The sequence below is a fragment of the Phaeoacremonium minimum genome, assembly GCF_000392275.1.
Source record: "Phaeoacremonium minimum UCRPA7 unplaced genomic scaffold PA7_03_scaffold_155, whole genome shotgun sequence".
NCBI classification, from domain to species: domain Eukaryota; kingdom Fungi; phylum Ascomycota; class Sordariomycetes; order Togniniales; family Togniniaceae; genus Phaeoacremonium; species Phaeoacremonium minimum.
In genome coordinates this window covers 90,950-118,005 of record NW_006921062.1, presented here as the reverse complement: position 1 = coordinate 118,005, position 27,056 = coordinate 90,950, and the positions used below count along the sequence as shown (strand labels likewise).

The 27,056-nt window shown below is 49.4% G+C and overlaps 11 protein-coding genes across 11 annotated transcripts; 6 read left to right on the top strand and 5 right to left on the bottom strand.

The window, feature by feature from the left end:
• Window positions 1-193: 193 nt before the first annotated feature.
• On the top strand, window positions 194-1,625 carry UCRPA7_2250 (putative map kinase kinase mkk1 ssp32 protein; the record flags this gene model as incomplete). Its single annotated transcript, XM_007914829.1, has 3 exons — window positions 194-697; window positions 755-1,416; window positions 1,475-1,625. 3 exons carry the CDS (start codon window positions 194-196, stop codon window positions 1,623-1,625), a joined length of 1,317 nt encoding a protein of 438 aa, XP_007913020.1.
• A 1,265-nt stretch (window positions 1,626-2,890) lies between these two features.
• Window positions 2,891-5,921, bottom strand: UCRPA7_2249 (putative trna pseudouridine synthase d protein; the record flags this gene model as incomplete). Its single annotated transcript, XM_007914836.1, has 4 exons — window positions 2,891-5,257; window positions 5,312-5,563; window positions 5,613-5,716; window positions 5,876-5,921. 4 exons carry the CDS (start codon window positions 5,919-5,921, stop codon window positions 2,891-2,893), a joined length of 2,769 nt encoding a protein of 922 aa, XP_007913027.1.
• Window positions 5,922-6,811: 890 nt separating this feature from the next.
• UCRPA7_2248 (putative antibiotic biosynthesis monooxygenase protein) lies at window positions 6,812-7,245 on the bottom strand (the record flags this gene model as incomplete). Its single annotated transcript, XM_007914803.1, has 3 exons — window positions 6,812-6,947; window positions 7,008-7,135; window positions 7,186-7,245. The coding sequence occupies 3 exons, from the start codon at window positions 7,243-7,245 to the stop codon at window positions 6,812-6,814; spliced, it is 324 nt and encodes a 107-aa protein (XP_007912994.1).
• Window positions 7,246-10,152: 2,907 nt separating this feature from the next.
• Window positions 10,153-10,666, top strand: UCRPA7_2247 (putative peptidyl-prolyl cis-trans isomerase pin4 protein; the record flags this gene model as incomplete). Its single annotated transcript, XM_007914833.1, has 3 exons — window positions 10,153-10,287; window positions 10,354-10,456; window positions 10,512-10,666. 3 exons carry the CDS (start codon window positions 10,153-10,155, stop codon window positions 10,664-10,666), a joined length of 393 nt encoding a protein of 130 aa, XP_007913024.1.
• Window positions 10,667-10,930: 264 nt separating this feature from the next.
• UCRPA7_2246 (putative 40s ribosomal protein s12 protein) lies at window positions 10,931-11,591 on the bottom strand (the record flags this gene model as incomplete). Its single annotated transcript, XM_007914793.1, has 3 exons — window positions 10,931-11,055; window positions 11,116-11,434; window positions 11,589-11,591. The coding sequence occupies 3 exons, from the start codon at window positions 11,589-11,591 to the stop codon at window positions 10,931-10,933; spliced, it is 447 nt and encodes a 148-aa protein (XP_007912984.1).
• A 667-nt stretch (window positions 11,592-12,258) lies between these two features.
• UCRPA7_2245 (putative 40s ribosomal protein s22 protein) lies at window positions 12,259-12,876 on the top strand (the record flags this gene model as incomplete). Its single annotated transcript, XM_007914812.1, has 2 exons — window positions 12,259-12,391; window positions 12,617-12,876. 2 exons carry the CDS (start codon window positions 12,259-12,261, stop codon window positions 12,874-12,876), a joined length of 393 nt encoding a protein of 130 aa, XP_007913003.1.
• A 1,585-nt stretch (window positions 12,877-14,461) lies between these two features.
• Window positions 14,462-15,394, top strand: UCRPA7_2244 (putative glycosyltransferase family 90 protein; the record flags this gene model as incomplete). Its single annotated transcript, XM_007914830.1, has 1 exon — window positions 14,462-15,394. One exon carries the CDS (start codon window positions 14,462-14,464, stop codon window positions 15,392-15,394), a length of 933 nt encoding a protein of 310 aa, XP_007913021.1.
• A 500-nt stretch (window positions 15,395-15,894) lies between these two features.
• Window positions 15,895-17,395, bottom strand: UCRPA7_2243 (putative rna polymerase ii- paf1 protein; the record flags this gene model as incomplete). The annotated part of the gene is made up of 2 exons (XM_007914828.1): window positions 15,895-17,069; window positions 17,125-17,395. The coding sequence occupies 2 exons, from the start codon at window positions 17,393-17,395 to the stop codon at window positions 15,895-15,897; spliced, it is 1,446 nt and encodes a 481-aa protein (XP_007913019.1).
• Window positions 17,396-18,012: 617 nt separating this feature from the next.
• Window positions 18,013-18,755, bottom strand: UCRPA7_2242 (putative rer1 protein; the record flags this gene model as incomplete). Its single annotated transcript, XM_007914827.1, has 3 exons — window positions 18,013-18,455; window positions 18,514-18,631; window positions 18,687-18,755. 3 exons carry the CDS (start codon window positions 18,753-18,755, stop codon window positions 18,013-18,015), a joined length of 630 nt encoding a protein of 209 aa, XP_007913018.1.
• Window positions 18,756-21,870: 3,115 nt separating this feature from the next.
• On the top strand, window positions 21,871-23,127 carry UCRPA7_2241 (putative sarcosine oxidase protein; the record flags this gene model as incomplete). Its single annotated transcript, XM_007914808.1, has 6 exons — window positions 21,871-22,082; window positions 22,140-22,371; window positions 22,433-22,595; window positions 22,687-22,806; window positions 22,867-23,013; window positions 23,081-23,127. The coding sequence occupies 6 exons, from the start codon at window positions 21,871-21,873 to the stop codon at window positions 23,125-23,127; spliced, it is 921 nt and encodes a 306-aa protein (XP_007912999.1).
• Window positions 23,128-23,383: 256 nt separating this feature from the next.
• Window positions 23,384-24,061, top strand: UCRPA7_2240 (putative fad dependent oxidoreductase protein; the record flags this gene model as incomplete). The annotated part of the gene is made up of 6 exons (XM_007914825.1): window positions 23,384-23,446; window positions 23,500-23,532; window positions 23,582-23,640; window positions 23,722-23,758; window positions 23,814-23,958; window positions 24,015-24,061. The coding sequence occupies 6 exons, from the start codon at window positions 23,384-23,386 to the stop codon at window positions 24,059-24,061; spliced, it is 384 nt and encodes a 127-aa protein (XP_007913016.1).
• Window positions 24,062-27,056: the final 2,995 nt, after the last annotated feature.

Sequence of the window (27,056 nt, the reverse complement as noted above, 5' to 3'; positions counted from 1 at the left end):
CCCCATCATGTCTGCATCTCCTGTGCCTCTCCTCCGCCCAGCTATCCCCGGAGCTCGCTCCAACAGCGGCACGCGGACACCGCGTCTCGGCCTCGCCATCCCTCCATCTCCTAATGTTAAACCTCTAGGAGGTGCCGGTCCCCAACCGGTGTCATCTCGACCGCCTCTGCCTATACTTCACCTAGCCACGCCCATGGGCAGCACTGCAACCCCACAAGAGCACCCTGCCGGCCGTTCATCGGGACCACAGCCCGGACAGAGCGCCAGTGGTGGGAGTGAGAGCAGTGCGGCACACAGCAGATCAGGGAGTTTCGGGCCCCTGGATGGCAGGGCCAGCAATCCCACGTCCGCTGGCTCCCAGTACTCGGCGTTGTCATTTGCCTCACAGTATGGTATCGGCTCAACGAGGCCACAGGGTACACCAGATCCCGTCAGTGCTGTCGGCTCGCTCTACTCGAATGCCAGTGAAGGCGGAGCCGGCATGGAGCGGGAAGGCAGCTTACATGGCCTGGAAGCATTCGACAAGCTTACCCTCGAGAAGGCCAGGACACTGGATGTGGAAGATCTTGATGACGAGGGTTGGCGAATTGCAAGTCTGGAAAAGCGAATCGTAGAGCTGGGCAGCCTTGGTGAAGGTGCCGGCGGAGCTGTAACGAGGGCTATGCTCAAGGGTGGAAAGACTGTCTTTGCGCTGAAGGTAAGCTTACTGCAGACATCATCATTACGAATCTCAATTCACTGACACCACTCCCAGGTAATAACAACCAACCCTGACCCAGATGTCAAGAAACAGATTGTGCGAGAATTGGGTTTCAACAAGGAATGCGCGTCTGAGCATATCTGTCGGTACTATGGAGCATTTGTTGACCCGCAGACTGCCACCATCTCTATTGCGATGGAGTTCTGTGAGGGAGGTTCTCTGGACAGCATCTACAAGGAGGTGAAACGCCTCGGCGGCCGAACAGGCGAGAAGGTCTTGGGAAAGATCGCCGAAGGCGTCCTCCGCGGCCTGACCTACTTGCACAGCAAGAAGATCATTCATCGTGACATTAAGCCTTCCAACATCCTGCTATGCCGCAATGGCGAGGTCAAGCTGTGCGACTTTGGCGTGTCTGGTGACTTCGGTACCAAGGGCGAGGCAAACACGTTCATCGGCACGAGCTACTATATGGCTCCTGAGCGAATCACAGGCCAGAGCTACACCATCACTTCTGACGTCTGGTCCACGGGTGTAACCCTCCTGGAGGTTGCACAGCACAGGTTCCCCTTCCCCGCGGACGGTACGGAGATGCAGCCGCGCGCTGGGTTGATCGATCTCTTGACGTACATCGTCCGGCAGGCGATCCCGAAACTCAAGGATGAGCCTGATGCGAATATCTTTTGGAGTGATAACTTCAAGTACTTCATTGAGTGCTGGTAAGTAAAGAAATACCTACCTCCTCAACGCAAGTACGTAGCTGACCACGTGTTTTAGTCTCGAAAAGGAGCCGAGCCGCCGAGCCAGCCCATGGAGGATGCTAGAGCATCCTTGGATGGTCGAGATGCGCTCCAAGCGTGTCAACATGGCTCGATACCTCGCCCAGGTCTGGGGATGGGACAGCCAGGAAGAGACCAAGGCGGAATGAGAGCAGGGCGCACGGCCAGCAAAGTCTTTGAGCGAGAAAGCACACCACCATGGAAACTTGAGATACCCGGCTTGACTTGACGGAAACAAAACAAGCTATCACACTACAGAACCAGACTATCTGCGACACAGGCTCGGGGGACTTATATATAGCTATCGGAAAGGGGGGAAGTAGTAGCATACCATATCAGGGACGTCCACGGACGGCGTCGGCGGTATGATATCCAAGAAGTACGACTGGATATCTGTGGGTCATTGATGTCGACCAAGGCATCGAAGAAGCGCAGGGATATGGGATTTATGATGAAGGCGGTGGGGTAACTTGGATGTTTAGGATACCTAGTGAGGCCAGGGGCAGTACGAGAGATTGACAGCAGCCGCGAGAGTCGTTGCGGCTTTGTTGCGGGTCGAGGCTGGGCCTACTCAGCATGGAAATGAATCAAAACATCTACTTGTGCTTATAACCAATTATGTAGCCGGCGCCTTTGGGACAGAATAGCTAACCGTGCCATCATCAAATTCTAAAGTGACCAAGCAATAAGGCGATCAAATGCACCATTTCTTTAGTCGCCGAGAGCTAAGAATCGTGCCAAGGCCTTTTCTTCTCTTTTTTTCTCTGTTCCGCGATCAGGCGCGAGCTACATGGGGGTATCTAGTCTAAACAAGTCCTTGCACTGAATGTCTACTCAAACAAATACAGATCAGCTAGATGAACATCAGAATGTCTTGCCCGAATGCTGCCTCGAAGTGAGAAGGAGCATGGAGAACATGGCATCGTCACTCGTCATGTAGCCAACTCTGGTCCCTCTGCCTTTCAGGTCAGGGGAAGGACATTATCTGCCAAGAACCTTGGATCTCGTTATGTGCAAGTGCAAAGAGGTGAGAGTATTTGTCCCGAGGTACCAAAAGCATCCCCTTTGAAACTGAGAATGCCGGATGCCACATCCGCCTTCGTTGCTCCTTGTGAAGCAACATGTCGAAGGGCTTTTGAAAGGCGTTGATGTCGTTTGCTTCGGTACGTGGTGGCCAATGGGGAAACGTTGAATTGAGCCTCCTTGTTGCCATCCGCCTCCGATAAGGTGGCTGAGCAGGTTTGCATCTAAGATGCCACAAGAGATGGCCATGTTAAAGTGACGTCGAAAGTGTTGGGTATCGTGACAATATCATGAGGCGTTTTGAGAGTCGAAAAGGCATGGAGCGATGCCGGGTTGCAGCAAGTTGAGAGCAAAATGCAAATTTCTCGTCCATGCCTCCCTCTCAATCAGCTTAGACCGGCGAAGCCGGGAACTCGATACTAAAATCGGGATCCATAGTCCCCATTAGCTCGCGGAGGAATATCGTGGCATAGTTGCTGGATCTGAGTTGAAACTTGAGGACGACTGCAAGCTTCATGTCCTCCTTCAGCTCATTAACCCCAGGAGGCGCGCTGACGCGGCTGCGTTTCGGAGGGGCACGTTGGAAGTCTGGTTTGTCGGCCATCATTGCTAGAGCTTCCGGTTGCTTGTTGGATGGCGTCTGCTTAGCTGGAGCTTGCTCCAGGTACGAACTCGGCGCCTGGGTAAGCTCAGGGCGGGTGTCCTTTTCACCTTGACCTTGCGGTAGAACTTCAGGATGAGGGCCGGACTGGTCGAGTGACGCTTGATTCAACGGCGACGCTTGGAATGGCGTGTGCCCAAGTTGTGGATAGGCATCCTGGGGTTGGCTGAAGTGTGATTGACCAAACGTGTCTGAGGCACGTTGCTTGGTAGACCGCTCTAGATCTCGCAGAAATTGAGAATCGACACTAATGACTCCCCATCCAGCGTTATGCTCCTCCATTGTCTTGGGTACTGTGCTAGGCCAAGTAAACCCGGGTACTGCATCTTCTAGGGGTACTGTGGGCTGGCGAATAGGCTTTATTGATGCAGCGCCGAGATTGGACGCCGAATTGTCCACAGGCCTGGCTTGGCTCAGGAGATCACCAGTGACCGGGGGATTGTTTAGATGATTGTTCGCATCCGCCATATGACCATCACTCGGAAAATCTTGTGCCACCTTAAGACGCTTGCTCGTTCCTTGGGATGTGCTTTCCACCCATGTATCGCTAGTCCGTAAGTCGGATGGTGAGTTTGTATCGTTCTCTCGCTGACGGCGACGACTATCGGTGGCCGCATCGTCAAAGGTCGGCTGTTGAGGGCTGTTGTTTCCGCTTTTCTTCTCCGCGCCTTTTCGCTCTTCGATCACATCCAAGTCTGTGGGGTGCATCTGCTCGTTATCGTCTCGGTAGGCGCGAGCTGTGCCAGATGCTTCTCCAACGAAACGAGCCATGAGCTTTCGATAACCTCCGCTCAAGCTGAACTCCCGCTGTCGTCGGCGCATGTTGTAGGGATCCAGGCACCCGTGCTCAGGTAATCCCATGAGCTCAACATAGTAAGCACCAATGTCGTTGTCAGGATACATGACATCGTATCCGGGTAGCGGTAAAAGAATGTCAAAGATAGAGTATTTTCCGCTTTCTGCTTCTTCCACAGTCAGTGCACGAGCTCGGTCGCGCGATGGCTCCGCTGAGTCGATAGTCGAAGCTTCATTATCGTCCTCCGCCAGGTCACCAGAGTGGTTGGGGTCAACGAACACTAGGTCCCCCTTGACAACTCTACTACCATACCGTTCCCAGCGTCTGCTGGCAGCAAAGTTCCAAATGCAAGACTGGTAGGCATGAATATACAACATACGCATCCCTCGAGTAATCGAAAGAATCGCCCCGCAAAAGTCTCGACGACCACCTGGGTTCTTGCCGAGGTGATGAATTATTGTAGATTCGGCACTGAAACGGCGTGGCATGTGTTTCAAGGCGGCAATAGAGTTTCCACTCGACTTCCAGACCGAAATTGCCCTAGCGCGAGCGAGTTCATCGTGTGTAAAGCCAGCTTCATCTTCATTCTCAGAAAACGCGTGAGAAGCCACATCAGGGTCTACATAAAGGAGAGCATCAACGGCTCTCTCAAAGTCCTCGGTCAGAATCATCGTGCCCACCTCCTGAGTGCCGATTGTATGCGTTCCGAAGCGTTGAAGGCCAAAGTAGTTGAGAAATCCATTATCCTTGATGTTTGCTAGACCGAGGGATACGGCTTGCTGCAACATCTGTACTCTGCGCTCAATAGAGCAACCTCCAGCTCGCCGAAGGACGCAATCCTTGACGACTATGACAAACTCGTTGCCACCATGGTCACCAAGGCTGATAGGATGCGGCTGATACTTGTAATCTCCAAGTTTGTACCCCTGCATGCGGCCGTTGAGCCAGTCCAGCGACTCCTTACGTCCTCGAAGGACACACACTCGTTGAGTCGTTGCAGCCCTTCGATCTTTGGTTCCAGCGAAGTTGAAATTCGTAGATTTGATCCTGAGCATTCGGGCAATATTGTTGATCACCTCCATTGTGTCTTTGTTTTCCTTGTATAGGGTGAAATGCAGGTATTCGCCTCCAAGCTGGGAAAAATCACGATTTGCACCCCGACCGCCTCGTGGATTTCGACCGCCACCCTGGCGACCACCACCTCGTGAGCGGCGATTTGCTTTAGGTGCTGAAGTGGCAGTGATAACGCCATTATCATCAGTCTGTGTTTCTATCTGTCCACTAAAAATACGTCGGATCTCCTGTTTTTTTTGTTAGTATCCAAGACTGCCAACCATATTCAAGATTGTACGTACCCTATGGACCAGGCCGCGTTCTGCCTTATCAACAATTGGAGGGAATACGATTTTAGTTGCCGCATTGTTACTGGCGGGCTCCTTCTTGACAGGTTGATTGTAGAGGGTAGTGAGTTCACTGCTAGTGGACGCACCGACAAGCTTTTCCAAGAGTACCAGATCCTCCTGAGCAATAGCAGGAACTTCTGGCTCGTGCGACTGATCTGCAGCCGAGCCACTCACACCATTTGTATTTGTGGTAGATGGAGTGTTCTGAGAAATAGATTAGTAGAGTCCTTGTTTCTGGGCCTAGCTAACATACAAGGCTCTGCGGCTCTTCAGCGAGATTATAGTCGGAAAGATGGAGAACGGTGCCGTCCTTTCGCACCTCGTTGACGATAAAGTCGGTATATCTAGATGAGAAGCCTAGTGATTAGTCACAGTGAAATCGATGGCATATTGAAATCAACAAAAGAATCCAAAAGTTGCAGATATATGTGGTAGGTGGCGTAGTAGGACCAGAAGATTTGACCGATGTGGCAGAGCAAATACACTGTAGAGTAATCACATTGTCAGTCAACATACCTTTTGCGAATATCACCGTGCCAGCCAAAGTCGACAGGAGAGACATGGTGAATAATGCCAAGTTTATTCTCAGTGGTCGCCCGTACCACGGCGGAGGAGCTCGGTGGTGCAGGTGCCATCGTAGCAGTAGGTGGGCAAGCCCAGCCTTTGAAGGTGTGGAATCTGCAATCAGATTTCCTTCACAGCCCTACCAGATTCCAAGCAAATTGACAACGATCCTTGAAGCGGATGAGGGAGGAATGTACTGAAGAGAATTCATGCACTGCAATGCATACTTCCAAAGGTTATTTGAGTGAAGATGGAGGGATGGGAGCAGAAGTGTCGCAAACTTAGGTTGGTGGATAGCAGAGGTGTTTCGCAGAATAGCAAAATCGTCAATTGATGGAGGGGAGTTTTTGCGGCAGAACGACAGCCTGAAGCTGTTATCGTCGACTGTCCAGCCTTTAGGGAAGGCGGTGAAGATGATAAGCAGCTTGTGTCGTGGTGACCCGTGCGTAGACATCTGCCGGCTAATGGGTATGTAGGTCCAGGCGACTCTTCCACCTAACATATGTCACTCTCAGCTGACGGCGACCTCCTAAATCATCCTTACGTAGCATTTCCAATTCTTTCTTAGGTAGGAAGATTCATTATGCTACACTAACATCCAGTACCACTTCATCGAGCCAATTTATTCGAGAAATATATGAGAAACTTACGCTCTTTCTGATCTCCTAACCCTTCTGCCCTTTTTGCAACAGCTCTTGATGATCTGCTACATCACAATAAGCTTACAGTATCAAGGCCCCATTCTCCATTTGCTATTTCTAAGCCGATTATTCCTGGATCAACTCATTCAAAGACCCAACTTCTTTGCCGGGGTGACTCGGAATTGCTTGCAGGATATGAATTTATCAATTAGACTATTTTTTTGGCTACGATCCAGCAAGCAACCTTTTATAGTCGAGATTCAACTCCAACAATTGGTTTGTGAAATATTACTTTGACGTTCTCGCATAGACTCTCAGCTTCCATGGCCTTGATAAATACCTGGCAGTCCGAACCAGCGATGTGTGTCTGCATGGCTTCCTCGCTGGCATAACTATGTCTTGGTGAGCCAGTATCAGGCTTGTACAAATCGACCGACACTTACACTTCGCGGACTACTAACTCCTCGACACCTCCATTCTTGTCCTTGATTCCCTTGTGCATCTCATAGCGTAATGTGCCTGGCTCCCCGGCTTTGGCTGCCTTCTCCACGGCTCGGAACAGTGCAACGATCTTACACAACGGTCAATCATTTGTAGATAACTAAAGTCGGATTTACTTACCCTTTCGATCTTCCCCGGGTTTGGGGTAAGAATAGCTGTCAAATCAACCACCTTAGACATCGCAATTGACTTCTAGAAAACCGATGAAGTGTAATGAAAGAAAATGATATCTATGGAGCTCTTGAGGATGCAGCTCATGAAATTAGGTTACTGTAGATATTTATTGTGAGTTGGTACTTGCGGAGGCCGGCCAGGCATCTCGGAAAAAGAACACCGATTTTGGTGGACCCCTCTTCTCTTTGGGACTTGCTACCAACAGAGCGAAGCGTCTTTCCTGTGTCTCAGGTATCTCTTCTAAATGTATACTAACAGCGTATCTGACGCTATTCGTGTTCTCTAGCTGCAATGTTGGATTCATAATGACAATTGGTGCGGCGATGCTACACATTGGGTTACGCCGTGCTTCCTGTCCAAGCCTCTGTGAAATGGTGCTCCAGGGACTGTACGCTTTACTCTTTCCTTCCTTCGATGCACGGTGCTATCATAAGACTCTGGTTTTATGATCAGTGAAGGGCCTCTCTTGTTTTTTTGGGGGTCGCCGGTATCAATTGATGTCTTGGCTTTCTGGACGGGACCATGTCTCATATCTAAACTACTATTTTCAGGGTCGTGAGGCGGGTGTCGTTGGAATGGAGACTACCACTGAATCGGGTCTCAATCACCTGGGGAGGCACTTTTAAGGTTCAACCCCAGCAACATGACTAAATGGGAACACGTGCAGCCATAGACCTACATGAATCATGCCTTCCTTATTCGGGAGACAAATGACCTCAAATTTCAAACTGTTCTCTCTCCCTTGCGAGCCAATCGTGTTTTTATTTTTATTTTTACAATGAGCTCATGTCTCTGAGTCCTGACAGGATTGATTATTTCCGTCACTGAGATCATCATTAAGATACCAAAAGCATTAGTCCCTCTTATTTCGCGCCAAAACAACGCAGTTGAGGTCATTGCTAGGCTAGGGAAGAGCCGAGAAGTGGACAATGTCCGTGACGGCGCACGCAAGATCAACCTCTGATGATGGGCTACTGCCATGCCTAAGCACTTCGTTGTAGAGAAGCGACCTAGGAAATTCTGATGGCAGTGCCGAGGACAACCAAGGTAAGTTGGGCTTGCATACTGTTCCTTGCAACTCTGCTGACTGCACCTTCAGGCATAAGATCCCTCACACGCTCACCCTACAATCTTAACATTACCAGGATCGATAATGAATGGAATGTAAAGGGGCTTGTCGAGCTATCCGATACTGTGCGAGAAACCCTAGAGAACGGCAAGACGCTGGGACCGGACTCTGAAGAGCTACCTCTACTTCTGCAGGCGCTCATTGCCGCTGAAGTCAACAAATCTGCCACAATCACGTTCGATACGATCCGCGAAGCTTCCTTGGACAAACTCCTCGAAGACATACAAGATGGAACCAAAGGCCCACCTGATGCTCCTCCAACCTTTCACGCTATTAAACACATGGCAGCCGAGTTGCAGAAACACTGGAAGACCCGGTTCACTAGTCGATATTTCTTTATTGATGAGCTCCGCCGTACCGAATTGATAACGTCGGGCCGCCTGAGAGGCGTGAGGTTCTCCATGGACGCCACCGGCGAGCAAGGGATCTGGAGATCAAAGAACAAAATGTCTTCGACAGAAGCCGATGATGGATTTTCAGTAGAAGCAGGACAGTGAGTGCCATTATGATGAGGCTGTTACCACAGTCTTTCTGATTACAGTACAGTTGGTGGTTGAATATTGCTTGTGCTCAACGAGATGGCATGGTCGGAAGTAATAAAGAAGAATCGTCAAAGGGACCGTACGATGTGCCCGCTCTTCCCTTACTCAAAGGCGCGGAAGAAATGCTTGATGCCTATACGGTCAAATATTCACGCGAAGGTGCACTTGGAGACATGTTCGTACACCTTATCTCCCAAGTTGGCTCTCGAATTCGAATCTTCAGGGGTCACCAGCTGAGAAGTCTCCTCGCCCCACAAGCTGGGGTGAGGTATGACGGCCTGTATGTATTAATCTCTTATAGAAAGTGTTTTATTGCTAATGTAGAATTATACAGATACAGAATCCGACAGTATGGGCACAAGCTAGACGTAAACACAGAAGTATACCGTCTCGAATTAGTCTTGGAGCGTCTTAGAGGCCAACGTTCCATGCATGACTTGCGCCGCATTCCCCGGCCGTCCCAGCTGGATGACTGGAGAGTCTACGAGAGGCTTGAGGCGGATAAGTTGAAGCGATTGGCACGGAGTGATGCTTATCTGGCGTGGAGAGATCAGAAAGAACATGAACAGGACAGCAGAATCACATGGGAGCATAAGCAAGAATTCAGGCCGAGCATGAGCGGAATCAGTATTCACCCGTCTTGCAAGACCGGCACTAAGTTGAAGAGAGAGCCCGCTCGAGACCGGACCGTCACTAGCTATTTCGATCTTGGAGCTGAGCGTGGGCGGTAAGAAGCGAAAGTAGGAGGCTCAACATGCTCAGCCGCCAATGTTTCACACAACATGGGGTTACATTGAAGATTTCAAGGTGCTAACATCAATGAGGATGAGCCAAGGAATGCTACATAGACTGTCAAACGGAGCCTCAATCCTGAAGACAAGAGTTGGAAAGGAAATCCGGAGAAAAAAGGGGAAAGGAGCTTGAGCTGGAGGGAGGATGGCAAGGGTTAGGGTTGTTACTCCCTTTGTGTGGAGGGGACGAAAATTGACCAGACAGTCCCACACCCCTCAGTACCTATCAAAGACAGCTTCCACTGTATAAATAGAAATCACACAGACAACTGAGCATCATACCAAGATCAGCGTGTGATCACATTCACAGTGGTTGTAACTTCCCTGGGCCCGTATCTCAAATTCCTTCTATTTCTGTGAGGGTACGGCAATGATTTATGCCTAGTGACACAAATTTCGTGATCTCACCCACATCTTTCTTGTGCTGAGCTTGCACACGCATCTAGTCAAGATGGGCAAACAGAAAGGCGGAGACAGCAAGCCTTCTGATAAGAACGGTGGTGGCAAGTCGGCTAAAGGCAAGGGGAAAGGGAAAGATGATGCAACAGAGAAAGACACAAAGGCGAAAGGTGGACAGTCGATAAATGTCCGCCATATACTTGTATGGCCTTTGATCTGTACACCCTTCTGCTCCCTATTGACTTTCATATAGTGTGAGAAGCATGCAAAGAAGGAAGAAGCACTCGCCAAGCTAAGGGATGGTGTGAAATTCGACGAAGTCGCCAGAGAGTTCTCCGAGGACAAAGCGAGGCAAGGTGAGTTGGCGCCGATCAAGTAAGTTATATTCTTGAAGCAGCTGACATTATGCAGGTGGTTCATTGGGCTGGAAAGCAAAAGGGAGCTTGGATCCGCAATTTGAAAAAGTAGCATTCGAGCTTGAGACAAGCACAACTGCCAGTCCTAAGTATGTCGAGGTCAAAACGCAGTTCGGATACCACATCATCATGGTCGAGGGGAAAAAATAGATGCAATTTTACGATATATTCGAGGTCACAACAGCATTCACTTCACATGCATAGTGCCAATGAATAGCAAAGTAGTTTGACGAAGTTTTTTATGCCCTGATGCGAATTTTCTGTCCGTATGCAAGGTGACCTGGTGTTTGGTCCCTAATTCCTGCACCGATGCCAGCTGAAAAAGCTAGAGTACATCCGAAAAGTCGTGGACGCGACTTGAAATAGCCTCAATCTCTATGCCCCCCCGGATCGTAACGCCTGCTTAATGCCTTTTTATTGCTCGGTTTGGAAGTAGTTGAGGAGAATGGAACGCTCCTGGCTCTCCTCACCCCAGTCCTTGACGACGACGCAAGAGCAGTTGACGACCTTGCGTGCGTTACCCTCACGGTCCAGAACGCCTGTGAGCCCCATGTTAGCAACGAATTTCCTAGCAGCAAATTTTCTCAGAGATTACTCACAAAGACCAGCCCACTCGCCGAGCTGCTTGCCATCGGGAACCTTGATCAGAGGAATTTTATGCTGGGAGCACAGAGCGATGACCAGCTTCTTGTAGGCCTCCTCCTCGCAAGACTCGTTCAGGACGCACATGTGCGCCTGTCTCCGGTCCAGGGCCTTCGAAGCCTCGCGCAGACCACGGGCAAGACCATCGTGCATCAGAGCAAGCTTCAGCACACCCTTCAGGGCGTCCAGAACGGACATCTGACCCTTGGAGGCGGCATCGGCGGAGACTTCGACTTCCTCCGCAACATCGGGGGCGTTGTTCTCTTCTACGTCCGACTAGACGATTGCCACACAGGTTAGCCGGACAAGTTCAATGGTTTTGGATTATTATTTTTTTTGGCGACTTTGCGCTGCAGGATCAGGCCCGGCTTAGGAACCGAGCCAAGCCAGCTGAAAGCTGCGCAAAGGAGGCGTATAAAAGGCATCTTACCATCTTGATGGTGCTGTTGTCAAGTGCGTGTCGGTGCGATCCTCGAAGAGTGTTTGGTGTGATATGGGGGAGATTTCGAGAGTTGGGAATTTGAGGTGTCGTGAAAAGTTACAATTGGGTCGCGGTGTGCGAGGCGGGATGGCGGGCGAGTCTGTCTCGCTTGTGTGCTACTGGCCCGTTCGCCTAGATTAGGGCAAATTTCCCCACTTTTCTCCACCCACCAAAAATGCTCTTTGCGCACTTCAATTCTGCCCTTTCTCGAATTTTTCGTAGGAGTAGCTTTGATCTTCGACCTTCGACCGCCAACCCACAAAGGACCATCCCCAATCTTCGTCCTCAACCCCCCGATCCGAACGGATAAATCATCGAGGTATGTAGGCAACGCCAGGAAAAATGACTTGAAAATATGCAGGAAGAGCCCTTCGTGACGGCCGGGGAGAGCAATCAGGTGCAGCACCGGTGGTGGTGAGACGCTTTTCGTGGTCGACACTGTGGTGATGCGCCTCGATACGCTTCTCCTCATCGGTACTGAGCAGGCAGAACCCTCATATGAATTGTCATGAGAGGGCACTCTCCACGCTCTATGAGCCTCGAGGGCTAACGTTACTCTGTCGGCAGATACCTCATCTCAATTTCTACGATTTGAGAATCTCCGCACCAATCCTTCAAGATGGTCCGCACTTCCGTTCTCAACGATGCTCTTAAGAACATCAACAACGCCGAGAAGGCCGGCAAGCGCCAGGTCCTGATCCGACCCAGCTCCAAGGTCATCATCAAGTTCCTCAGCGTCATGCAGCGACACGGTATGTGGCTTATTTCTTTTCCTCTTCTCAACGATCTAGCATGGTCACTTCCCTTTCCGATTCGGCATGATAACTGGACGACGGTCTCAAAAACCCAACGACTCTAGTCTTTTAAGTTGCCGATAGATTGACCTGCGAAGATCTTACACGTTCTCTGAGTTTTTTTCGCCATGACGTCTAACGTTTAGTCTTACGCAACATCCACTGACATGCTTCATTCTCTAGGCTACATTGGCGAATTCGAGGAGGTTGACGACCACCGCTCCGGCAAGATCGTTGTCCAGCTCAACGGTCGTCTCAACAAGACCGGTGTCATCTCTCCCCGCTACAACGTCCGCCTGGCCGATCTCGAGAAGTGGGTTGTGCGCCTGCTGCCCGCCCGTCAGTTCGGCTACGTTATCCTGACCACCTCTGCTGGTATCATGGACCACGAGGAGGCAAGAAGGAAGCACGTTGCTGGCAAGGTTATCGGCTTCTTCTACTAGGGTAGTGCAGGGATGGACTGGCATGGCATACTCGGCGTTTCGGGGTCTCATTAATGGCCAATACCACTTCAAGCCAAATGGACAAAAGTGTTTTACCGCAAACAGCAGAAGAATTCATGCAAAGTGATGACCCTTATATGAAATTTCCAACTGTGAATGATCATTACAAGAGACGGGGAATGCAGTGTCTCGTGAATGAATGAACAAACTAGCATTGTACTATCAAGACAAAGTTCGGTATCCTGCCCTGAAGCTCAAACTTATAGCATGAAACTGTAGCTGACCTCGCTTGTTGTCATGCCCAAGAGGTAGTACTGGGTTGGCGCTTGGTGGCGCTCGGCGAGGCTCTTGTCTGCCAATTGCATTGACCACTTGGGCAAAGCGCGGGTTCGTGGCCAAGTTTGGTTTCTGTGGTTGCGTGTTTATCTTGAAGCGAAGATTAAGAGGTACCAGAGTTTTCGCGGGAGCATGCATAGAAACTTGCGTACAGTCTTAGCTGACAGACGCCCCTGTAAATAATCAATACTGTCCAACTTTAAAGTCCTGTTTGCGTCTTGTTATCTGTGTCTTGTTATTCCCATTAATCTGTACACTATATTCTCATGCAATGCTGTTACGGTACCGGTACTTCGATTCTGTGCGCCGTATGTGAGGAGGTCGTTGAAATACCGGCGTTCTGTCAAGGGTCTCTTAAATCGTCATTGTGCCTCACGGACGGATGATCCGTCGTCGCGTGCCAAAGATGCGGCCGCGTCAAGTCGTACTACTTGCGCTTCTGGTTTTCTTGACATTCTGCACATATTCTATCCGTCGCCTCACATCGACATCCACGCAACCGGATCCCATCGTTAGCTCAGATGGAACAAGATTATCACCATTGAATGGCCCTGGAGGCGATGTCGACGCGGAACCAGAGCCACCAAGAAGAGAGCCAAAGCCGGCACCGGCGGGGACACACCCAGTATGGCACCTTATCACAGACGCCGAGAGAGAGTTGGAGAGCATGAGAGAGCGCCAGTCTAGGACACTACAAGAAGCCGTTGCAGAGTATCGAAGACGTTACCAGGTTCCTCCGCCGCCGAACTTCGACAAGTGGTACGAATTCGCCAGGAAAAGGGGGGTGCAACTGATCGATGAGTTCGATACCATACACGAGCTTTTGACGCCATTCTGGGGCCTTAAGCCGGCGACAATCCGAGCAAGGGCAAAGGAGGCAATGGGGTTTGCCAACCAGTTAATGGGGTTTCAATTGCGGCAGGGGAAGATCACAAACATCCAGGGAGGGAAGGAATACAAACGAGAGGCTGTGGAGGAAATGATGAAGAATTTCGTCCAGTATCTCCCGAGTATGGACCTAGCATTCAACATCCACGACGAGCCAAGGGTGATTCTGCAGCATGCGGATATGTCACGGCTGGTCCAGACTGCAAAGACGGTGAACATGCCTGCTGCAAATTCTGTTCTTACGCCACGGAATTCGTTCACAAAGCGGCCGAAAGGCTTGAACGATGGATCTCGCTTCGAAGAAGTTAGGACGACGAGGTTCACCATTCTTGAGCACCAGCCCATTTGGTCTCTTTCACGAATGTCATGCCCTGCAGAGAGCCCTGCACGTGCTCTTGAGGATGAGGACAGGATCGACGCCGTTGGCGCATATGGGCTAGGGGAACTTGGATTTGTATACAACACAACGGCAATGTCAGACATCTGCCTGTCACCGTCGCTAAGGAACACGTACGGCTTCTTCGATCATCCCAATTATTGCACTGTGGTTCATGATCTCTTCCCAATCTTCTCGCAGTCAAAGCTGTCGGCATACGCGGACTTGGTATATCCGTCGCCATGGTACTGGCTTGACAAGGTCGAATATATTGAGAAGAAGGACATGTCATGGGCGAATAAAGAAGACAGACTATACTGGCGAGGGTCGACCACGGGTGGCTACAGCCGAAACGGAGGGTGGCGGAGACAACACCGTCAGCGGTTTGTCCAGAAAATCAACGCTGCTGACCAGGCAAGAGTCCTCGAGAACAACGGCAATGAAGAAAACCAGGACTGGAAAGTCAAGGACGTCGCTCGCAGCGACTACAAGGATATCATGGACGTCCATTTCTCCCATGTTGGTCAATGTGACCCTGGCGACTGTACTGCCCAAGAGCAATTCTTCGACATTGCGCCCGCCGCTGACCAGCAGGAGGCCTGGGGTTATAAATTCCTCCTTGACATAGATGGCAATGCATTTTCAGGCCGCTTCCACGCGTTCCTACGGAGCAAGAGCCTTGTTTTCAAATGGGCCATCTTCCGTGAATGGCATTTTGAGTGGCTCAAGCCTTGGGTACATTACATACCCTTGAGCCTCCAGGGCGATGATTGGCTAGAATCGGTACGCTTCTTCGAGGACAGAACCCTGGGTAAAGATGATGCCGAGCGCATGGCTATGCAAGGACGAGATTGGGCGAACAAGGTGCTCAGAAAAGAAGACATGGAAGTCTGGTTTTTCAGGCTATTGCTAGAGTAAGCTCCCTCATCCACTGCAACGTCCGCTGCAGAGGACTACCCTTGCTGACTATGTATAGGTATGGCAGAGTCATTGATGATGATCGTGACAAGATAGGGTTTTCCCCTGAAAGTCCCCGGGTCGTCGTAGAGTGAAGAGGCGTGTCTTTGGCTCCTTGGACTTTGTAGAAATAGGCGTTGTTAGGGCGGAAAGTCTTCATGACGATATGGACACACACGGCACATGCATATGGAAGGGCGTTATTTGAGCTGCTACGTGTTGGATGAATGGAATCGGTAAACTGATGCAATCTTACATGTATACATACTATGATACCACCTACAAACATCTATCAAGCCTACGACAGCTTGTATGAAGGCTAATCTCGCATATCGGTTCTCCCCTTGTTTTCTGATCTCATAACGATCATTTCCTGGAATTACCTTTCACTATCGCTGTCCGATCGCCGAGTTTTAGAGTACAACATTCGCCTCATTTCCAACCTCGCATTGGTATCAAAGCTACTCATCATCGTCGCCGTCGGCATCCGGCTCATCGGCAGAATCCGCAGCATCCTCGCTATGGTGGCCGTTTGTCGGGCCGTCATCATCTCTTCCATGCTGCGACGGCTGCGTGTCGCCGGCAGCATCCTCATCGTCCTCATCGCTAATTCCGAGAGGGTTCTCTTTATATCTCCGCATGTACTCGAGAATCTCCTCTGTGGGATCCTCAACCGTCACCTCCAACTGGTCGACAACCTGCTCATCTTCGCCCGCGACACCGATAGCTCGGCCAATGTTCTTGCCTCGCTGCGCGCGGATCGTGCTGCGCTGCATCACCGGATAGTACCACGCCGCCTTCTTGCCATCGCTGCTGCCCTTCGAGGTGGCGATGATGATCTCGTCGTCGTACTTGGTCGCGTGATCAAGCTCGGTCTCATGGGCAGTCTCGTACGCGCGCAGCCGGTTGAACATGAAGCAGGCATCATCATCGCTAGTGCGCGCCGTATACAAGCTCTCGTCCTCGCGCTCCGGGTTTGTGATGTCAAATTTGACGCGGAAGTTGGTGGCAGATCGTGCCGTGTCCGCGAGGTAGTAGTCATAGTTCATGAGATTTGCTGGTCGGGCACCGGTCGGGTCCGCCTCCCACGCCTGTAGCGCCAGCTCGTACGCCTTCTCCTCGGCCTCAGTCTTCTCGATGGGTTTGAAGATGCCGGACAGAAGGCGGCCATCATACGTGTCACTTACTGTGACCGGATTGTGCTGAAATCTGATCGTTACGTACGCGCCTGAGTCGGGGAAAGCATCTAGATCGGGTAGCAGAGGGTAGGCATCCTTAACCTTGATGCCTTTAGCTCGCTTGGCTGGTGCAGGATTTTTGATCGTGCGCGGGTTCTTCGCGAATTGCTCCCCGGTTTGGAAGCTCTTCGCAATCTTGCGCTTGATGTAAGCAGGTGAGCCGGCCTCTGGCTCAGGCGACTTTCTCTTCAGCGGCCGTCTTAAAGCGTTGTTGTTCAACGACCTCAGTGCACCCGAGTCTTTATGGGTTTTACTGGCAGCTGAAGAGATATACTCAGTGCGGCGCAGGAAAGACACTGCTGATTCGGAGACCTTAGGTTTTCCGAGTGTGGAGAGAGGTCTCAGGAGCGCTCGATCATGGGGATGAACTTGGGGTGTATGAGTTGGGGCCTGAATAGCTATGTAGATGTTAGCATATGCTCTCCCGCTGCAGCCCAGAGGATCTCCACATACAACTCTCGTCACCATCGAAGATCCCGGGCATGCCCACCAGGTCCAATGGCATTCCAAGCTCGGCATCGGCCTCGATGTTCAGCGGCTGCTCTCGCGCTAGACGAGAGGCAAAGCCGGCTGCTGTATATACGCCGCTGGAGAGACCAGTGTTTGGGATATCGAGAAGTTTGGGTGGGATTGGCGGCGGTGGCAGCGCATTCGAGTACCGGATTCGCGCGATGAAATCTTGATGAATTACGCGCTCGCTGCCGCGCGAAGAAGATTGAGACATTTTGAAAGAAAGCCTAATCAAGTGCTTCAGGCACAGCTAAGGAGCTGCGACAAAAGGTCGAGATGTTGGTGGTGTGGAGGAGGGCAATTTTTTGGTGGTTGTTTGGTTTGGGGTGAGGTTGCCGTAAATTCAAAGAAATTGGCGTGAGGCTGACCTTGGAGAGACAAAGCTCAAGGCTGGCTTCACAACAAAATACTAACCAAAAAACGAAGCCAGCCACCAGTACACCACAAATCCGTCGTTGCAAACACCTTCACGATTGAATTGATGAATTGGACTCTTGAAATATTTTGTGCTTGATAAAATTTGTTTGTTTTTCATCTATGAAAGTTGCCATAACCACAGTCTACCTACAGCCTTTGCACACATACTCCCCGTGTCCCTCCCGAGCCTGGCAGCAAAAGTGCCTTGTATCCCAAGAATGGCAAAAAGGCGCCGTAATTTGCAGCCTCGCAGCCGTTACCATCGAGCATGGCTGCTGATTAAAAGGTGTAGTAGAATTACACACGTAGTATCGTCATGAGCTCCGCAGAGTATGCTGGTCATAATACAGTGATAGGATGAGCTTATTCCCTTGAAGCAACTAGCGGCCTCGAGAATCTCGTGCGACATCTTATTTAGTTTGAGTTCTTGTTGTACCTAGCCTTGCCGAATGAGAACGGGACGTAGCGGTACTTGATCATGTGTTGGATTTGCTTGCGCACTAGAGACAAGATTAACGTTGTGTCCGGGAGGTTGTACACATTTTTGGGGGACTCACTAGTGAGGAAGAAGAGGATGAACCAGTACATGACCAGGACTGGCCAGAAGACCGGGACATTGAAGATCTCGAACCAACTGCAGAGGAAGGAAATGGCGATGGCTCGAGTGGCCGAGTGCCAGAACTTGAACTCTGGCAGTCTTCGAATGAATGGTCGGAATTCCTCGTCCTGCTTGGTGGGCAGGCCACCAGCTGAGCCATCTTCCATATCATTGTCGATGGCTTCGTTAGAGGGGTCAAACTTGGGCTGGAGGAAAGCGAGGAACAGGTTGAGAAGGTAGATGCCAAGCGCATACGCAACTAGACGATCATCAGCAACGTTATCTTCTCAACAAGAACATCTGCAAGAGATACGGACCAATGTACCAGCCTTGCGCCAGCAGAATCCTCAGGAAGAAGAGGAAGAGACCAACACCAGTGCCGATCCATCGATATAGGACGAAGGGGGTAGACTGGTCGAGCAGGGCTTGATATTGCTGTTGAATCGTATTAGCAGTCTGTTGTAGACTTCCCCTGACACCGAGTACGCACCCTCTGCAACTTAGATGTCTGCGCGCTGACGGCAGCGAAAGGGGTCTGATCAGGCTCTCCGGCATCCATCTTGACGCGGCTTCAACGGGGCGGCTCTTAGGGGAAGGATGTGAGTTCGTTGATATCGAAAGCCTGGTAGCCTCACGGTAATACTCAAGTTTTAGATATTCAGTGACACTGGAGGGCGCGTTGCGAAAAAGGTCGGTTTTGTGTGATAAGGAGTGCAAGCTCTGGCTGGGAAAATCTGTCGCGAAACTGCAATCTTGAATAATGGGAAATCTGGCCGTCTAGGCTGGTACGTACATCGCCTCACTAGCGCAGAGCAGATTGAGTGCCCGCTTGCGGTTCACGGGATGGCGAATAGAAGGGACATTTTTTAATTGGGCTGGGGTCAGGGGTCCACCCGTACTGTATCTACCCCCAAAATAGTGAACTAACAGAAGTAAGTACCTAGACACGCGCCCCGCAGCCTAACTGCCTCGCAGGTTCCAGTTTCGATACATGTCCCTCGCTAAGCTGATGATTGACAACGGCTCCCTCCCAGTGCCTTGCAAAACCGACCGGCCTTTCGACTACCAACACTTTCATGTATATTCAAACCAGACGGAACCTTACATATTTAGCGAGTGTGCATGATCATGATCCCCTCCGTCACGATAACATAATTCAAATGAGTTGCTCAACCGCTGCTATAGGAGTGATTTACACTATGTAAGGATCTGTGGTTGATAGCTACGATGACTGAAATAACCAAAACACCAACCATCCATGAAACCTAGAACGAGAATCATTCAATTTCTGTTCCTTTCCAAAGCTCCTTTGCTCTGCTCACGTCTGGATACTCAATGTAATTAGTACATCAACCTAGTAGAAAAAGGTATAACCAGATACTCACGAGAGCCTTTCCGAGCCATCGCTCTCGACGCCACTAATCACTTCCCGGTGTTTGGATCGTTTGTAAGCGTTGAACCACGGGCCCTTAAAAATATCGTCAATCTCTTCAACACTCAGGCCAGCAGTCTCAGGCACCATCAGGTACACATAAATGAGAGCAATAAAGCACCAAGAAGCAAAGAATATGAAAGCTCCCCAGTTGTTGGTCTTCTCAAGAAGCGACGGTGTGCCATACGCCATGGCGTAGATGAAAAGCCAATGGAAGCAGGAAGAGATCGCGCCGCCGAAGGATCGGATATGATTTGGCCACAGCTCGCCGCCAAACACGTAGGGAAGAACAAACAAGCCTGTAGGTATAAGTTAGAGAGTCGTCCGTTTGAATTGGGGTAATTTGACCTGCCAAGAATGTAACCCAGCGCGTGAAAGAAGATAAATGCAATGGCTCCCTGTGACGCAGACTCGTTGACAGCGTCCTCTTGTTTATATTTGATGTAAATGCCGATGTAAAGATCCGATATCATTTGCAAAGTTGCCCCAATGAAGAGCGACTTCCGGCGGCCAAGAGCGTCGATAAAGAAGAATGAAGCAATTAGTGTGAAAAACAATTTGGACATGGCGTACATGCCGGACAGGAATAGATTTCTCAAAGTTCCACCACCGACACCCATCAGGGTCAAGATAGGCACGAAGTATGAGGTGACGGAGTTCGCACCAGATAGTTGTGCAAGTGCGTAAGACACCAGTGTTTGCTGAACGCGTCGCAAATTAGCCGGCACAGTGAAAGTCTCTTTGACTATGCCCGTAAAGCTGAGTGTATGGACGCCATCACCAAAAGCCGCTCGCTCCTTGTGTATTGACTCTTCAATCTCTCGGAGCTCTATCTGCAATCGATGGTGTGTGGTAGGCAGGCCTCGAAGTTTTATAAGCATGTTAACGGCCTCATCGTGTCGTTCGGTGAGGAAGAGCCACCTCGGCGATTCGCATACGAAGAAACTGGCCGCTATGCAAATAGCCATCCAGATACATGGCGCGAAAAACACCGTCTGATACTGAAGTCTGCTAGTGGCAACATGGGCAAAAACACCGTAAACGGTGAAGGTGGAAGAAGTCAGCGCACATCCCATAGCGACATTGAACCACGCAGTTAGAAGCCCGCGGATTTCTGTCGGCGCGATTTCGACTATAGACATCGGACCAGAGACTGTCAGAGAACCAATCCCCCAGCCTGAGATAATACGAGAAGCATATAGTCCTGCTATGTTAGGTGAGAAAGTCGCTACAAGTTGTCCAACGATGTAAATTATGCTGTAAAGGCGGAAGGACCAAAGGCGGCCAATTCGATCGTTGATAAAGAATGACAAAGCCGCACCAAAAGCATAGCCAAGGTACACGATCGAAACGAAATTCTTGATCTGTTTAGGATTCGCTCCAGAGCTGATTCCGAATTGTTCTTGAAAGCCGGGAAGAGACGGAATGACCGAAGAGGAGCCCTGATCCCAGGCTAGTATGACTGATTAGCAGGCGATTTAACAGGTATGTATAACCAGGTCAGACTCACTTGCGGGAATAGCAGACATGGCATATAGAATAGCAGACAGAATCAAGTTGCGATTGAAAACAACTTCGCGTGGTGTGTTTCTGATTGCTCTGCCATAATTCGCCAAGGGTGACTTGGCAGCAATGTTGCGAAGATTCATCATACCGGGATACAAAACACGTTGGTTCTAATAGACAGGTTCCGAGTTCTTCTTTGCATCATCTTAAAAACAAAAGTGAGGACACCGCCTTATATCGGCAGAGATGCTGGCGCACTGCTTTTCGTGATCCATATGACTTAACCCAGTATTGTTGGTGAGTGACGTGCAATTGATTCTCCTCAGCTCGGGAATTTCCTTGATAGAAGCTTTGGATAGCATATGGAACCATGACTGAATTGGAATAGGGTGTAAGATGATTGGGTCAAAGAGTTCGGAAAGTTACGACACACCAATCACATTTCAGGGACGATCTCCGCCTTCATGAGTGGCATCTCGTGGAAAGATACGGTGCCTTATTGTAGGTAGGTATTTGCTCTTCAACCTCATACTCTTGAAGGTCAATACGAATAGGGCTCGATATGTATTCCATCTCATTAGTCGAGCTTTCGGAAAGATACGATGAGCGATGATTAGCACCATTTTTATGATTAAAAGCACAACATTTCAACATTTCAAATCCTTCGAATTCGGAAATTCCTCTCAAATTACATTGCTATTATCTGGCATCAATTAGTTCAAATACAAGACTAACAATGGTTTCCGTTGATTCCAAGATCATCATTGTCGGCGGCGGCGTTTTCGGCCTCAGCACCGCTTTGTGGCTTGCCCGTGGCGGATACAAGAACATTACTGTTTTTGACCGATGCGCTTTTGACGAAAACCATTATGATCCATCGAAGGGCTGTGATGGCGCTTCTGCTGACCTCAACAAAGTCTTTCGCATGGCATATGGAGATAATTTGAAGTAAGCACATTATGCGGGCCAGCAAAGTTTCCGTGCCAATTTTTGACGATGAGTTAGCTATCAAAACCTGGCACTCGAAGCCCGGAATCTTTGGCTAGCATGGAACCGTGATATCAAGAAGAGCAAGGCTTCTGAGCTGCCCGGTTCTCTTACCCCTGAAGATCAACTTCTCTGCATATGCGGCTCGTATCTTCTGTCAGAAGGCCGGGAAATGCGAGACTACTATGCAGAGAGCTTGAAATTGATGGAAAAGACCGCACCTGAACAACGGAAAATGCAGTTCATCAAGGTATATGTTTATAATAGAAGATATTCTTGTGAGGCAAGATTGCTGATGGAGCGAGTGACAGGGTGAGACTGAGGACGAGGAACGTTTGAAGAAAATTAGCCCAAAATGGGTTGAGAAATACCACATTATCGATAAGATCAACGATGGCAACACGAAAGGCTTCATCGACATCAATGCTGGTATCATGTATGCCGACAAGGTGAATACTGAAATTCTCACAATGGGTGACTATTCCAGTGCTGATGATATGCATGATACAGGCCTGTGATTACGCTCGGTTCTTATGCCAGAAAGCTGGCGTTCAATTCATTTTAGGCGATCCTGCAGGCAAGCTAGAAACCTTGATAATCGAAAAGCGCGGCACAACGAAGAGGGTTTCCGGTATTCAGACGTGCGATGGTCGTAGTCATTATGGCGACCTGGTGATAGTTGCTGGTGAGTTCTTTTCGATTGCCAGTCTTTGCAACTTCCAATTTTAACGAGTGATTGTCATAGCTGGTGGCTGGACCACGTCAATACTCCCTGAAGCCCATCGTACAGTAGAAGCAACGGCGGGGACTGTCATGTTCATGGATGTTCCTAAGCATAGGAAAGACTTGTGGGAAAAGTTCCATCCTGACAACTGTCCTGTGTGGTCGTATCGTAGAGGATACGGCGATGAGTAAGCACGACTGTTCAAATCTAGAGACAATTCATAACAACGAATCAGTTATTACCAAGGATACGGATTTCCTATTACCAAAGATGGACGACTAAAATTTGGTTTCCGTGGCCGAAAAGCAAGTCCCAGCTGCCATTTTCCCTCAGGCACTTGACTAATCGATTGATTGTGCACAGTGGACTAACTTCCAGAATCACCCGACTGAACAAAATCTGTATGCCTTTGCTTTTCCGCAACATGTTCGGCTCTCCTTAATTTCTTCCCCTAACAATTAGCAGTCGTATATCAATTCCTCGGACTAAATACACTGAGAATCCTATCAGCACTGTACCGCTTTATGGACTCTCCCGCATGAAGGAGGTCATTTCTCAGGCTTTCCCGGAGCTAGTGGGCCTGCCATTTGTAGAGAGTAGGGTGAGTGATACAATTCGCCAAATGTACAGCACTCAATCTAACACAACATGTAGTTGTGCTGGTACACAGACAGCATCGACAACAATGTGAGCCCGCAAGCTAACGCTGTATTGGGACAACACTGACACAGCTTAGTATGTCATTGATTATGTCCCTGGGTATTCAGACTCGTTGTTCATTTGCACAGGAGGCTCGTGAGTATCTCCATTTTATTATCTTTTCTTATCTCCTTCTTTGCTCTTTCGGTCTATGGGATCTTACTCAAAATTCTATAGTGGACATGCATTCAAATTTTTGCCCATTCTTGGTAGGGTAAGTCTAATTGGTGTTCTTCTTGCACGATCATGGCTCTTACGTTTTTTTCTAGCATGTAAAGAACCAATTGGAACGGACTCCCGATCAGTTCACCTCCTTATGGATGTGGCGTGTTGCCAGAAATGGGGAGGAAAACAACGGCCTAGCTGATGGAGAAGCTGGACCTCGAGAGATGTCTCGACTTCAAATGGCTGAGGGTAAGTATCGAATTAGCATGTGTCTGTGAACATTTAACTAACTCGAATGTGCTTAGTGACCGACTTCAACCTGGAAACGGTAAGAAAATGGGCTCTTCCTTAAAACGTTAATTAACAAGTGCTAGCGGCCAGCATTGAAGCTATGAGTATCATTTATATACTTTTTGATGAGTGCTTTGTTGCAGAGCCATAGCATCTATACAATAGAAAATGCAGCTGGCTTTAAAAACATACTTCTATTATCTACCGTATGCTCTCGTACGCGGCTTCACAAGCGGTAGTTCAATTGCTGAAAAGAAAGTTATATACGAAAAGTTGACTGGCATCGTTGTAGTTGTTGATGAGAATTACGATGTGTATTTTCAAATCTGAGTTACAAGTGGCCTCTGTTATATATCGATGCTCCAATGTGCCTAATTGTACCATTCAGTAACAATCTTGGAAGTTCTTGACAAGAGATTGTAGTAATGGTGTGCCTAAGTTTGAAAGGACTACATGCGCCTACCGACTAATTAGAGAATGACTTTGTAGATTGAGGCAGGGTGACAGAGCTTGTCATGGCTCCCCTACTCGGCAAAGTATGAGCTGAGAGGGGTGGCTTAGAGTTGGCTCTTATGTAACATTGCTTTTAAAAATAGAGTTGTTACGTGGGTTGACATGCGGGGATATGAGTTCCTACGGAGTTACAGTGTAGGATTTTGGCGTATTCGTTATATGTTGCGATTCGTCAATTCAACACTAAATCTGGCTGTAAGCAGAAGGATCTTCAAAGCCATACTCAATCACATGGTTCAGTTATGTCGTAAGACCTGGAAGCCTATGTAGTGGCATATATGACCCACCCTAATTGAAGAAGCAACACTAGTCACTCATTTTAAGATACTACTCCTCTAAATAATTGTCCAATCTGCTAAAAAGAGTGTCACAGAGATCGCGTGAGAAAAAGCCCATTGCTGTTTGTCTTCCAGGTCACCGCTTGTTAGACCAGCATGGGAGGTTAATTATCTTACCAATCATTTCATATTAACACCAAGGCCATACTTCGGTCGGATACGTGAGCTATGTGGTTTCTTTGAATGCCTCCTTCCTCTTTGAGACTCTGGTTCATCGATCAACGGTTAGACTTGAGCCACTTTGCATCGCGGATGGAACCACGAGACGATCAATATAAGTTCCCGGGGCACGTTACGAATCTTATTAACAACTTGTCTCTCGAGAACCTGAGTCATAGTTGAACAGAAACCCGGGAACGCTGATAGGTGACCGGAATGCGACTTGTTGCGGCATGTCGAGATGCATGTGTTTACAGCAACTGTGTGTCTGGTAGCAGTACGGCATGTCCGTGGCACCAACTTCCTCAACCACAATCAACTCCTTGGCAACGTAGAAAACCCCGACTGGTTTGAGCATAACGTTCCATTTCTCGACGTCCCCGAGCCACAGATTCAGGATGTTTATTACTATCGCTGGCAGACATATAAGGAACATTTAGTTTACACAGGTGCGCAATATGGCTATTTGGCTAGCGAGTATTTACACCCGGTCGATTATGGGGCGCCTTACGGGGGCATCGTGGCTGCGGCGGGCCACCATATCAACGAGGGCCGATGGTTGCGTGACTTGAAGTATGGCCAGGACATTGTTGACTTCTGGCTTGCCGGGCCAGGACAGCTCCCGAAGCCTGCAACTGAGGCCTTAAACAAAGACACGTCCGACTGGGCGCATGAGTACAGTTTCTGGGCTGCCGATTCCGTGTGGAAGCAGTACCTGGTGACTGGAGATCAGGATTTTGCTGTTGGCCAGCTCGACAACTTGGTCAAGCAATATCGTGGATGGGATAACCACTTCGACTCTAATCTCGGACTGTACTGGCAGGTCCCAGTATGGGATGCTACAGAATATACAGCAGCTTCGTTTGAATCAGGGGATGCTTATCATGGAGGCGCTGGCTTCCGTCCTACCATCAATGCCTATCAGTATGGCGATGCCCGAGCAATCTCTGCCATCGCGAGCTTGAAAGGTGATGCTACACTGGCATCCGAATATAATGCACGAGCCGATTCTCTTCAGAACGCTCTTCAGAGTCACCTCTGGGACAAAGATGCTCAGTTCTTTAAGCATCAGGCCCGCGACAATAATTCGGCTGGAACACTGCTCGACACTCGCGAAATCATGGGCTACATTCCATGGATGTTCAATATGCCAACGCAGAATTCCTTTTTGGCTGCTTTTACTCAGCTCATGGATTCACAGGGCTTCTCATCGCCGTTCGGCCCGACAACTACGGAAAGACGGAGCTCTTGGTTTATGTATCAGGCGCAGAATTGTTGTCATTGGGATGGTCCCTCGTGGCCATTTGCCACAGCACAAACCCTGACCGCTGTAGCAAATGTGCTCAATGACTATCCGTCGCAGACTTACATTACGTCTTCTGATTATTACACGCTCCTTCTCCGTTATGCTGCTACCCAGCATAAAAATGGCAAGCCATACATTGCAGAGGCTCACGATCCAGATACAGAGACATGGATGTACGACTATAGCGATAGAAGTGAAGATTATAATCACTCGACCTTCATTGACAATATCATAGCCGGACTTATCGGTTTACGTGCACAGCCAGACGATACGCTTATTGTAAGTCCCTTGGTACCTTCCACATGGAGCTATTTTGCCCTTGAAAATGCGGCATACCATGGTCACTCTGTTACCATTCTATGGGACAACACAGGCTTGCATTACAATCAGGGCAAGGGCTTAAGGGTCTTCGTTGATGGCAATCTCGCAGGCATGCGTGACACGTTGGGGTCTCTTCAAGTCAATGTTGGCACTACATCTATATCGATTTCAAATTCGCTTGTCAACATCGCTGCCAACGGACAACAGTTCCCTCAGCTGACCAAGGCGTTTGCCTCATACACATTTACTGTTGATGATGCTGCGCGTGCGATTGATGGTATCGTTTGGCGCACTGGGATCCCTGAAAACACCCGTTGGACGTCATACAACAGTCCCAATGCGCAGGACTATCTTGGCGTTGACCTTCGGCGAAGTCAGTCCGTAAGCGACGTTCGACTATTCTTCTACGACGATGGTGG